Source organism: Haemaphysalis longicornis, unplaced genomic scaffold, assembly GCF_048455015.1.
Source record: "Haemaphysalis longicornis isolate Haplotype H1 unplaced genomic scaffold, Haemaphysalis longicornis Haplotype H1 scaffold_10, whole genome shotgun sequence".
Lineage (NCBI taxonomy): Eukaryota > Metazoa > Arthropoda > Arachnida > Ixodida > Ixodidae > Haemaphysalis > Haemaphysalis longicornis.
In genome coordinates, this window is record NW_027526204.1 from 48,652,392 (window position 1) to 48,665,962 (window position 13,571).

General features: G+C 45.1%; 1 protein-coding gene across 1 annotated transcript; it reads right to left on the reverse strand.

Annotated features, from left to right (window-relative positions):
* Window positions 1-222: 222 nt before the first annotated feature.
* On the reverse strand, window positions 223-13,324 carry LOC144158464 (uncharacterized). The gene is made up of 5 exons (XM_077689344.1): window positions 13,014-13,324; window positions 10,783-10,927; window positions 9,947-10,009; window positions 5,760-5,913; window positions 223-3,925 (listed from the first exon to the last, which is right to left on the reverse strand). Exons 2-5 carry the CDS (start codon window positions 10,886-10,888, stop codon window positions 3,052-3,054), a joined length of 1,197 nt encoding a protein of 398 aa, XP_077545470.1. The 5' UTR covers window positions 10,889-10,927; window positions 13,014-13,324; the 3' UTR covers window positions 223-3,051.
* Window positions 13,325-13,571: the final 247 nt, after the last annotated feature.

Genomic DNA, 13,571 nt, shown 5'->3' on the forward strand with positions numbered 1-13,571 from the left:
TGAAAAATCCTGCTTCGTGTTGGAAAGCATGACAGTATGTTTATTGTGCAGTGACAAAAAATGTAAAAGGGTTGAGAGTTGGGCGAGTTGGTAATGATGCATCGAAAAACAAACTGCCCGCAAATTAATGGGGACAAGAACACACTTGTGTCGCACTTGTGCCGTCTTCATGTGTTCTTGTCCCCGTTAATTTGCGCGCAGTTTGTTTTTCGAGACGAAAAATGAAAACATTTGCTGCTCTGCATCAGATGTGCATTTATTGCTAGAACACATTTTACCACACTTGCATGTAAGAGTGCCCGACAAGTTGACACTGACTATTCATCTTCACTTATATCAGTTGTTCTCAAAGGGGTCCGCGGACACCGGGGGCCCGCGAGAGCATTTCAGGCGTCCGCGAAGCCTCCCTCAAAACTTTCCTCCCGCTTTTTCTCGATTTTGCCAGCATTTTCTTTCAATACAAAAAGGTGGCTTTGCCGCATTACATGTATGTTTAGTTTCTCCACGTAGCACATATGTTAACATCTTGATTTTTGCACAACACACCGACTTTGAGGAGAAAAAGAAAACAGACCCATAAGAGGCAGCATGTAGGTGTTTAGAAGACATTGATTCAAGTACAAATTGTTTGACATTATGACACTGATCAACATATGCGCCACTGTGGGGTCCCCCATCAGTTTCACAAGCCCAAAAGGGGTCCCCGGGGCAGTCATGACTGAGAACCACTGAGTTATAAATACACTGTGGCTCTACGTATACAGTGATGTTGGCTATACAATCATAGACTATACAAAACGAAAATTCCTCTGGGAAAGTAACTATGCTTACATCTTTTGAAAGTGAAACCCTTACGTCTTCCCCTGGCGATACTTATCAAACATTTCTTTACCATAACATTGTGTTCACGTCTGTTTCTTTGTTTTCCTTTCTGTGTTTTGGTTCTCCTCACAGCAGCCTTTGGATTTGTTATCGTATTTACGTAATCAACTATACGCAGCCAGAAAAAGAAAATGGTGGCACGTCCAACATTGAAGTTTTCTTCGAAGACACGGTGCCAAACATTAAATTGACAGTCACACGGCTGACACTGCACACCCCCTTATCAGTGGCGTTCTCCATGGCTGGGGAGCAACTGTTCCCCTCATGTACCTTCATGCATTATACCCTTGCATGCACTACGTACACCTTTAGTTAGCCACAACTGTGAAGCTGTTCATGTGTAGGCATAGTGCGCTCACCTTGCACCCCAAGACCCGCATTTGATTCCTGCCCAGACCTAGGTGTGCCAATATTCTTTTCAACACTGTAGTGCTTTGCTTGCAGGAAACTCCCTTAACAGTTTGATGCCCATCTGAGTTCTCTCAGTGCATTTGTCCCCTTTGTGCTGTTGCCTTGTTTGGTAAAATCCACTGTACATGGGAAAACGTGATGCTGAGTTTTTTTACTCAAGAGGCGTATGATTCTTTTGCATTGAAAAGAGTGGAGAGGCAGTGATTGCCAGAAGGTAAGCGACAGTTTTTTCGCACAAGCCCCAGAGCCATTGTCTTGTGACACACTTCAGCCAAACAGTAAAAAAAATTAATGCACACAAATGGTGGAGAGAGAGAGAGAAAATAAACATCTTTAATTTTGAGCTTAATGGTGAAGGATGGTGAGAACACCGGTGGGGGGCGTCCGGTGGATTCAACAACAGAAGAACCCTGCAAGTAAGGTTTCCATACTGCACACTTGCTTAGTGAACATGCATATGGTCACCTTGTCGCTGAAATGTCAGTGGTTGCCCATCATGAAGATGACAATGCTACTGCAATGTATTAAAAACCATTTCGGAGCTACTGGTAAAAATTATGCCTTTGGCTACTGGTTAGTGCTTCAAATGCAAAGCATTTCTCATGAGCACAATACGGGTCCTGATATTTGTTTTACATTTCTATGAAAGTCTTCAAGTGTTGCACACGTAGTGGAAAAAGTTAGTGGCCACTTGAGTTCTCTCTGCAGTGCTCATGGCTGTAGCTTGACACTTGTTTCATGTGTTGAACTAATTTGCTTCAAAAGCCCAAATTGCTAAATGCATGATCGCAATCATGGGGTATAATGCAAGAAAGCTACACCTAGGCTATGAGGCCCACCGTACTGGTGGGTTCCGGATTAGCACTTGCGGATCTTTAACATGTGCAAAATCTCGGCATAAAGGAGTTTTTGTTGTTTGCCTCTCAAAAAAAGCAGCTTACACGGCCAAAATCAAACGTGCATTTTTGGGTTCAGCAGCTCAATGCCTTCGCCACTGTTGCGAGTTATTTGCATGATTCAAGTTCTGACCTTGAAAATAGGCATCTCAGAGACTAAACACAGAACCATAAAGCCCTGCATTTCATGCACAAAGCAGCATAATATTTGGAACTGCTTTTATCCATTTCACGCATTTGACTTTCCACCAGTGTATATTATAAAGGTACAGCTTTTTAAACTTTCACAGGCAGATGCTGTAGGTAACTCTTGGTGCCAGTGTACCAACTGTTTGTTTTCAGTGCGATGCATCTTCTGGTGTGCAATCTGTCTGCAATTGTGCTCATCAGTATGCTATCATCTATTGGAACTCTTCCTGGGCACCACTTTTCTCCTAGTTATGAACACCACTGTTAGTGTTGGTAGTCTCATGTTTGGCAAGTTACCATTCGTACGTTTGACAAGTTACCATTTGTGAGAAAAGCTTTTCCGAGAAACAGTAAGAAAATGACTTTTTAGCAGTGTGTAATCGTTTATGATCAATAAGCTGTCAATTTAAAATCAAACATAATCAAGAAATCGTCCAACAAAATTTTCCCTGAGTTCAACATTCGATGGTATACAAGTGCCCTTGAAAGAAAAATCTTTCCCAGCATGTGAGGCAAAACTACGCTACTTTCCCAATGCAAAAGAGTTCATGAATAATTCAGTGCTATTTCACAAGAGCTGCTTGACAAATATTGCTATCATTTTTTTACCGCTGTCCAATGTTTCATCATTAACCAGAGGGCTTCCGTAAAGGCCTGTCTGACTTGCTACACACTAGAGCTTGCTGCCAGGGTGCTGTCTTTCATGATAAACCAGGTACCGTTTTTGAGTAAAGCTTTTTGGACAGAGGTTACACACATAGGGCTTCTCATCAGAGTGCAATCTTTCATGAACAACCAAGTTGCTCCTCCTTGTAAAGCTCTTCTGACAAACTCTGCACATGTAGGGCTTCTCACCAGAGTGCATTTTTTTATGACGAGCCAGGTGGCTTCTTTTAGCAAAGCTCTTCTGACACGTGCTACACATATAGGGCCTCTCACCAGAATGTGTTGTTTCGTGATCAACCAAGTGGCCTTTATGAGTAAAGCTCATTTGACAAACACTACACACATGAAGCCTCTCACCAGAATGAACTCTTCCATGAGTAACCAGGTTACTTCTTCTAGTGAAGCTCTTGTGACAGATGCTACACATATGGGGCCTTGCACCCAAGTGCCCTCTTTCATGATCCACGAGGTGGTTTTTCCTAGTAAAGCTCTTGTGACAAGTGCCACATGTGTAGGGCCTCTCACCAGAATGCAATTTTTCGTGATGAGCGAGGTTGCGTCTATTTTTAAAGGTTTTCTGACAGATTCTACACATGCATAGCCTGTCGTCGGAGTGAGATCTTTCATGCCTGACAAGGTCATGCTTTTTAGTAAAGCTCTTTTGACATAAACTACACACGTAGGGCCTCTCGCCTGAGTGTGATCTCGTGGTAGTGTCCAGGCCGTGACTTGTACAGAGCTTTTTCAAAACGTTGCACACGGAGGGTGTCTTCCCAGCACAAACTTTTAGAGCAGTGGTATGGCTGCTGCGTTGTTGACAGGACTGGCAGGAAGGGAGCATCCCTCCAAATTGTATAACCACGTTGTCACTAGAAAAATTTCTAAATGGGAAAAATACGACAAAAAATTTTGTTAAAATTAAACGAAAACATAAATAAACATCAACAATATTAAAACCTGAAACAATACTAGGAACAAACTAAATACGAGCTGCTTGACCTAAGAAACAAATCTTGTGTCCACTAAATGTTCATAGAGGAAGCAAACGCTTCCCTTGTGTGCTATCTTCAGAACATATATATCGGCGGGTTGCACAATTTGTGGAAGAGACATCAATGGTGGCAAAAGGTAAAGAACTTGTTAAAGTGGCGTCGGCGGTGACAAGGAGTAGAGGAGAAGTAATGTCGAGTAAACCATCACCCCCACAAGAGAAACCCGGGATCCAAGCCATACACAGCTTTGATCTAAAAAAAGAATTTGATCGAAGAATTGTCCCTCGCAATCCCCCAGTTCAGCAGCAAGTGTGGTGCATCACTCCACCAGCAGAGTATAAGGTGGCCCGTCATTGACCTGCAAGGCTGAATCACACAGGCTCACGCCCAGCAACTATGACAGAACGGGGAACTTAATGCATTACCAAAATCAAGCTATACCTAAAGAAGTTTGTAGAACATGTTGTCAACCTTGCTTTATATATTGATATGGTGCATGTGATGGCAAGAAAAATAGATAAACAAGATAAGCTTCTGCAGAGTGGCTTCACAGATAGCAATCCCAGGATTTCTTGCTTTATGTGCTTTGCCAGTTTTTCTTTAAGCCCTGCACAGATGTCGCCGAAGGTTGGTCTAAAAAGATGCTTAAAAAAAGCCATGTGAATTACTACCGAAACATAAAAAGATTACCTTCGCAAAGATTTACTCACACCGTTCTGTTAATGACCGTTAAATCACATTAAAGGTGGATAAAACCGGATCTTAATTTTGACACATCCAAATCTCGGCTTGAATTATATTAGCATCAGTATTACATCTACGTTTGTACAATACACTGACTGGTGTTCTGCAGGGTACTGGTACCATTTTAATTTTTACTTTTACAAGAGCACGCTCTACAAGATTTCCTGCACCCAATTTCTTGTTCATGAGTGAAACTTAAGTGCGAACAGACAGAGGGATGAGAAAGGGAAACGACACCAGCGCTTACTATCAACTGAAAGATTTATTAAAATTGAAAACACATATATACCATGCCAAGCCCCAACAATCAGGCATGTGTGACTGTCGCACATGCATATGGCGGTACATGAAGACAACCGCCCCTTTTACTTCTTTTCTTTTTATTTCCTTATCCTCTACCCCCTCTCCTTAAGAAGTTGCACTTCTTTATCTAGAATACTCAGTGATGGGTGACTTATACAATCTGAACCCCTAATCTGGATATGGAAGGTTTCAGCAATTTCCCTGGTAGCACGGTCTCTGTGTTTAAAAAGCACTTGCGTGTCTGTGGAGCATGGCTTACAACCGCAGCGCCAGGTGTGTGTAGGGCCTTCCTTTCAAGGAGGAATGATGCTCCCTCAAGCGTACATTGAGACAGCGGCCAGTCTGGCCGACGTACACCCGGCCACAGGACATAGGAATGCAGTACACAACTTTGGTCATACACCAAACAAACTGGAGTTTGTGATGGGGCTTGGCATGGTATATATGTGTTTTCGATTTTAATAAATCTTCCAGTTGATAGTAAGCACTGGTGTCATTTCCCTTTTTCGTCCCTGTGCCTGTTCGCGCTTAAGTTTCACTCATAGATGTTCACCAACTAGCTCATCTCTCCATTTCGATTCAAATTCTTGTACTGCAAAAAGTGAACCGGTGTTTCATGTTGAGGCTCTTTGCAGCATTTACGTTCTACAAGAAACAACAACACCGCCTGACATACCCTGTGTTGCCAGAACATGGTGAGCACGAGCAAGTGTGAGGGCCATCTTTTGTAGCAATGACTGCACCATGTCGTGGCCGAGGAAATTTCTGACCATGTAGTGGCCGAGGAAATTTCTTCGAGGCACAATCTTGGGCACTATCTCTGTCCAGAACTGAAAAAGATCAGGTATGGGCAGCAACAGTCAATGAGTATTATAATAACCCTCGGACAAGCTGTATAGTAAATGCATCATGCGTTTCCTGTCAAAGCAGGCTTTGTGATGCACACGGCATCAATTAACAACGTTAGGTAACAGTTATGAGGCACCATCAAATTCCCAGACGGTGTTAAACTTGAAAGGCATGAATGCTACCAATAAATGCTTTAATTGTCTAGAAAAAGTTGTGTAAGTAGGCACATGCAAATTAACAAAAATAGATATTATCAAATGCTTTAAGCTGCCACCACTGACACTGTTCATTGCAAAAAAGAAAACAAGCTTATTTCAATAAGGAATAAATTTATTCCATTGGCCCTTTTCTTAACAGTGGTCTATTGCATGTGCATCACAGTTATTTGTATTGTAACACATTTTATACTAAAAATTCTAGCATACAGGAAGTGCACATTCTCTTACACTATTCACATTCTTACTCCCTTTTCAAAACTGGAACCAGTGCAGCCTCCACAAACGTCACTCTTCCTGGAGCTATTTAGGGCCAGTGCCATGTGTGTTCTAACGGCATAAGTATTCACCCAGGGTTTGAATCCTTCATTAAACGGGTGCCCTGAGCAAAAGTACCACAATGCTTGCAAAAAGAGCCATTAGGAGTCCCATCTGCTGTTAGTGTTCCTGTAGGCAGTCATTAGCCCATCACTGCTATTGCTTACCACTCACAAACATTACACAGACAGTCATTACTTCAGCATGTGGATGAGGGCGGGGAATGCATAAGCTGTAAAGGTGCAGCAATGCCGTAGAAGTAGAGCATCCGCCTTGGTGCAGAAGGACCGTAGTTCGAATCCCGGTACCACACCCATTCGATAAAAAAAATTCATGTGTTGATGGATTCGCAGGACGCTTAGGTTGCGGCCTGATCCCAGCGACCCTTGCCGGTAATGCACTTCCTCCCCACGGTAGCACTGCCCACCCAGGCGTAGTAATGGCCACAACCCCCCATGACAGCACCGATTAAGCTGTAAACTGGTTGTGAAAAACAGGTAAAACATCTAATGGCTAGTACGTTTGCCATTTGCCACCAACTACAGTGGGGAGTGGATTTCTTTAAAAACTATCTGTAAAAGTTTCAGCGTTTGTAGTTTGTAATGTTAAGAAAAGTTTTTGCTCTAGCAAAAAAAGAACCTTTTACCTTTGGAGAAGTTATTCTAGCCTGAATTAGTGACATTCATCAAGCTGCGTTCCTATAGGCTGCTGGCCTGGCTCGTTTACGCCATAGGTGGTGGCATTCGCACAAAAAGTGTGGCTGTCCCAAACGGTTCGCAATCTTTGTCAGCTTCAAAAGTACATTGCTCTGCCGAATGCACACCGCCACAGCTCTTTTCGCAGGCAAATTCACTGCAGACAGTGCAGTCAACTGTGCTTTCGTGTTCACTGTGCCAGCAATGAATTGATAACCCACCCAATTCGTAACTTTGGTGATGTAACGTTTCCACTCAGCGCATGTGTGACATTAAGTCCAGGGAGAAATGCGTTTTCGAATGCTTCTTTCCGACACCTGGCATAGGCAAACGTGTTCATGCAAGACCTTGGTAGAGTGAAACTGGCCGCACGATTTACTCCATAGTACTTCCCGCGAAGCCATCGAGTGCCAATACGAATCCATTTCTACGCATCACGCCCATCACCGCAAATGATCACAGTACCAGATTTCTCTCTGGTTGTTGCGTATTGCGTATTTATTATTGCGTAAAACTCTATCCTAGGGCCCTACCAGGCGAACGGTTTTAGCTAAACATGTTTTAAGTGATACCGTTTCATTTTGGATAGAGAGCTAATGCTCCACAAAAATCGATTGTCTCTCCCTTCATGCTATATGATTGCAGACCAACAGCAAAGGCAAAGAGAACATGGCTTGTACATTCGAAATTTTAGTCTAGTACCATTTTTTAGTCTAGTAACTGTTTAGTACTTTAGTAATTTTAGTCCAGTAACTGTCTAGTACTGTTAGTCTAGTACTGATTAGTCTAGTACTTCCACCGCACTTAAAGGGGTCCTGAAATACCTTCTGCCGATGCATGGATGTACAAGTAACCCAATAAAGCAATGTATTAGCAAACTCCTCCCGCAAGAATTTTGCTAAAGCGATGAGTATTAGCTGAGAAATCGTAAATCAAAAACCGCGCATTATCGTCGCACCGCGTTTCCTCCTCCTTTCAACTTATTCTTCGCTGTTGATGGCGCGAGATCCTTCCATCCCATGATGCTGTGCTGCTCAGCGGTGACGTACTTCCGCTATTGCGCTCCTGAGACTGCCGTCTGCTACGGGCAAGCTTTGACACCATGAATCCCACACTCCGCTCAAGGCTAGAAAAGCGAACGAAAAATCTGGCCGCATGTGTGCGGCGGCCTGGCCTTGCCCTTTCGTGGTGTACGTTGCTGCAGTTGCTATCGGCGACACGTGACTTTTTATCGGCAGCGAACTCGCAGCCGCACGGGGAGGGTTGTGCACTCGTTCCTTTTGACGCACCGCGCACTGATATCCAAAAAACGCCGCATCAGATGTGGCCCCGCTGGTGCCGGGTCTTATTTTGCGGCGGTGGTAATTCCTGCTGGCCGCATGTGAAAAAGACATTTTAAACCGATACCGAAACCGTGCACAAAACGCTTCAATCATGTGACCAGTTCAGTTGGGGCAACGCGTGGTGGAGAGCGGCAACATTGCAAAACATGCTCCGCCGCGGCTCTGAGCTTTCTGGCACTGGAGCGAGCGCCATTTCATTGACAATCTCAAACATCGGTTGCCTTGGCAACAAGGCACAAACCGTTCTAGAAGTCAGTTACGGTTGCATGATCCCGGTTCAGCTCGGGGCCCCACCTCGCGACATGTGGGCACTGCAGGCGTACCACTCACACCCATTGGGAAGTGTGAGATGCGTTTGGCATTACAGGAGGCGATGGTGTGTGTGTTGTGGATGCCTTTGTTTCGCAATGAAATGCGACTTTGTGCTTCTTCGGCTGGATAGTGCTTCCCATGGTCTGGAATATTTTTCTCGAGCGACGTATGACTCAACCTCGCATAGGGTATGTGCAGTGTGCATGGCTAAAAGCCATCTCGGCTTGTGCGCCAAAGTTAAGTGACTCGCTGTTCGTCCCCGCCATGGAGGAAACAAAAGGTACCCGCAAACCGCGCGCGAGGTGAGTGCCGACTTCACGACGGGCAGGAGGAGGCAACCCATCGTCTGTCAGTCACGGTTCAGACTTGCAACGCATGTTGTGACATTGTGTTTGTTCGAAACGCATCTCTGGATTGTTTTGAAGTTTAATAAAATGTATGCGTCAAACCCGGGCATTCAGCTCAGGGCATTCTCTGCGATTGCACGAAAGAAGTGCCACGGGGCTTCAACGCTTTCTTTATGGAATGTACTCAGGTAAGAGAATATGCATGTCGTGTTATGGCCGTGTTGCATTCAATACAAACGGTTAAGCGTTTGTTTACACTTGTTTTGTTTGTCGTAAAATGTCCAAGCACTCCGGCACTCCGCTGGCAGATCAGCCGGCGAGGCGACACTGAGCAGACGAGTCATCTCTTTGCCGGAAGTGCCTGAATTAGCCGCCCAATAGCAGGATGTCTAGCTCATGACGAATATCTGGGAATCGATGACGTAGACATGTGAAGATGGCGGCGTCCAAAAACACGAAGGGAAGGTTGAGAAAAAAGCGGCAAACTTTGCAACAAAAGTGTAAGCTTTACACTGCACGTAAAAAAGTAATACTTGGCACAGATGACGTTGTCGACCCAATCTAAAGATTGCGCTAGTTCATTTAGTGTGCTCAAAACGCCTTTCAGGGCCCCTTTGTATCCCACGCATCCCAAAATTCTCATTGCTTCAGAATATCATCATGCATGAACAATACCTATCTAAAAAGAATTATTCACAACATATGTGACAACAAAAATTTGTTTTTTGAGCTACCTGCTCCATACTAGAATGTTTAGACAGGGAAAAAAATCTTAAATTCCAACCTGAGAATTCCTCTTCTGTTTGGGAGCTCGCACTGGTGAGCAACACAAGACCACACTGTACACCTGCAAAAAAATTCATGATCATTGAGCACACAGGCTAGCAGTTGTTGTTTGCACCTTCAGACATTTCTTACACAAGTACTGTCTTTAGTAACAAGGCAAATAAAATTCAAAAGCTTCTTTGTCAAACGACAACAATGGTTGAAATGCTCAGCTTTCTCGTGAGGGATTCGTTTGCTGTCATTGGGGTTGTGGGCTTAGATCGTTGGTGGGCTGGACTTTGCATCACTTCGTTCAATCCGGAGACCTCGTCCATCCATTGGTGAGACCAAGAAAGATTGGTTTTAAATACAAACTGCTTCAACTGTATCAGAATGGCGCAGTCAGGTGAACGTCAGCATCATAACGTGAAACCTTGGTTCAATTCTGACCACAAGGAACAACTTTTTTTTTCGGCAGTTGTTGTGCTTTCGCTTTGTCATTACCATCGTTTTGTGAAACCCACTGTGTAAAGTTAGTTTTCCTTCAGTGAGTTTTTGGTAACGAGATGGTCGCCATCAAGGAGGCATAGAAAGCTCCGCTGTAAAATGACTGACGGAAGCATGCCACCCATGCAAGGCATAGACATGGTACATAATAGATAGCAGATATATTAGTATATATATTATAGCAGATATTTATTCTGTTGTGCCAAACAATTGGCACAGCGGAATAAATGTTTCAAGATAACAAAGTGCTTCCAGCAAACGCTATTTAAACTTACACAGTATTCATTTGCATCAGGCAACTGGATACAAATGAAAAGTTTTCAAAGTTACATAGAATAGGTGCAGTACCTATGGTGCCAGTGGCAATGACTGTCTCTGTCGTTTGGCTGCGGCAGAGTACATCCAAGTAGTGGGCTGCTTCCCTGGAAATTTCCATGCTGTGGTCCCCGGGCATCACTGGTGTTGCACGTGGCTTTCTTCGTGTCGGTGTTCTCTGGAAGCGATAAACAGCCACCAGTGCAAATTTAGATAATCACACCTGATACCAAGAGGACCAACGGAAAGTCTGCTAATTTACTCCGTGGAAGAAAACAGCATGCATTTTGCAGCCCACTGGACATGCCTTATGAAGGCTTATAAATGGTTAGAGTAGCTGGCTTGCTGTGCATAACAACTCAAGAATGAGTGTATTGCACCGTCCCTTCTGTGCTAGAAATTATTGCAGGAGCTATTGCACACTGTCACTCCATGCGTGTGAAGCAGATTTCGCATTCAGTTGATCGCAGGCATAAACCATCGGTACCACATGCATGGTTGTTGCAAGGGCCACAAACACGTGAATACCAAATCTCAATAGATACTGCTGTTAGCAACACAGCTTGGTGGGGGGGAGTTGGTTCGACGCAAGTGAAATGGGTTTAAAGGTGCACACAAAAAAAGCAAACGCAAGAAGAAACAAGTTCATGAGGCGCCACTGCCAAGTGAACTCTCTTTCTGAAAAAGTTTTTGCATCTTACAGCACACACGACGTGACGAATTACTCGTTTTTCATGGCATCATGTGTGCTTCAGTTATTTTATTGGTACTGACTACAGTGACGGGGCCCCGTCACTTTAAAATCTGCACTACAGTGACGGGGCCCCCTAAAGTTCCGTCCAGAGGAAACGCAACTTGCGTTGAGAGCAGTCTCTCTTGATTTTTACCCAACCGGCCAAACCGCTACCGCTCACTGACTAGCCAGAATCAGTGATAATTATTAATCATTATTAATAATTACAGATGGTCGGACTAACTCTAGCTCTATCCGAACGGATCTGCAAGCCGCCACCCGACGCCCGCTTCACAATATATCAGCGAGAGCAGTTGGTCTTGATTTTTACCTAACCGGCCAAACCGCTTCCGCTCACTGACTAGCTAGAGTCACTGTTAATTATTAATCACTGGTAATAATTACAGGAGATCGGGCGTAACTGCCGATGGCTACGTCGCCCTTGGCTCCAGTGAGCGGGAGCGGTTTGGCCGCTTGAGTAAAGTAAAAAATCAAGACGGACTGCTCTCACTGCGTCAATTGTTTTGCTGTTACAAAACGCTAACCACGTGGCCGCACACACACACACACACACACACAAAATATAAAAACACGATGCGAGAATTGAACCACGGACTACAACGTCCGTAGTCAGCGGCTGAACCACTACACCAAATCCCTGAACGAGAAACGGCGGCTAATCGGCTGGTTTTGATTTTGTTATATTGAGAGGGCCCCGTCACTGTAGTGCAGATTTTAAAGTGACGGGGCCCCGTCACTGTAGTCAGTACCTATTTTATTTTTTCCAAAGATAAAGCTTGATTCCAAGTGGCGCCTTGTCTGTCGTACTTGGTTCTTGCTGTGTTGGCGTTTGTGTGCTTTAACCACTTTTGACAAGACACCATTGTCAGAGGAACATGGTGGCGAGTTGGGCTAGTTGGTGCACTTGCATCTCGGGGTACGGCGCGACAAGACAGAAGTGATAAGCGCTGCATCTGGCCATCAATTTGCTTCGGAATGTGGTGCACCCGTTGTGAACAACTCCAGCAAGCTAATAGGGCTGGCATTCACGGTATGCAGGAGCGCGAAGTGGGTCGCGAATTGTTTTAGTTTTGGTGATCACGTTCGCTTGAAACAGCTGCAACAAAAAACACTTGTTCTGTTCACTTCTGTCTTTGTGTCCCCGTTATGTCGAGCTGTCTTGCACAATATGTCATAGTAACATACACCGACTGTAATTTTCTGAACTCGGCACTCCAAATGGAATAGGCGTCACTACTTCAACCACCGCCTCTGTCGTTTTTCAAGGCTGCAACAGTGCGCCTACGGGACGCTACTACTGCACGTCCCTCCGATCGACACTACACACGACCAAAAGCACCCGCGACTGAAGGGTGGCCGTCAGGTGGGAACACATTTCCGCCGAGTTAATGCAGCCAGCCGGACTGCTAGCCGCCGTGCATAGTACGCGCCACACGGTACGGCAACAAAGGTTCGGGACAGACCACCAGGCACGAGACAGGACAACCACGACGGGCGAAGGCAGACAGACCGTTTCGGAAGCTTCTGCGAGGCCCGCAGAGATTTTTCGCAGCACCTCACGAGATCCCCCGCCGTTTTGACAGGCCCGCACAGCTTCAGGCCGCGCGCTCGCAGTGAGGCACCTGCGTGAGCCACTCTCCTGAAAGGCGCCTTCCCGCACGGGCGACTTCTACACCCACTTGATCACCAGCATGAAAATGCTGCACATAGAAACAGGACGCACGGTACAACGCACAAACGTGCAACAGTGCGTAGAACATAGATTGAGAAAACTCTTCATTAAACTAGTGTGTAGAGCCATTGGGAAGCTCTGAAGCTGGTCAGTGGAGCGTTGGGTAGGACTGAGGGCGCTACAAGCGTACGTTACAATGACGTCCGACGGTTCTTTAACCGGAGATTAGTAGCGACGCAGAAAGTTGGGCTGGTTCCCTTTCTTTCCTCCATGGGCTGGTTGGATTCTCGTTCAGTTAAGGCTGCATCTAGCGTTCTGTTCAGACGGAGCGATATCGAATGCTCAATTTTCGCAATCGACAAATCGCTTCCGCTCACTTAATAGTTAGCATAAGCG

Excerpts from the sequence above, each read along its gene's own strand:
- LOC144158464 (XM_077689344.1), bottom strand. The coding sequence starts at position 10,888 with ATGCCCGGGGACCACAGCATGGAAATTTCCAGGGAAGCAGCCCACTAC. Across the intron at positions 5,914-9,946 it reads AACAGAAGAGGAATTCTCAG|TTCTGGACAGAGATAGTGCC; the intron begins GTTGGAATTTAA and ends GATCTTTTTCAG. Across the intron at positions 3,926-5,759 it reads CCATGTTCTGGCAACACAGG|AAATTTTTCTAGTGACAACG; the intron begins GTATGTCAGGCG and ends TTTCCCATTTAG.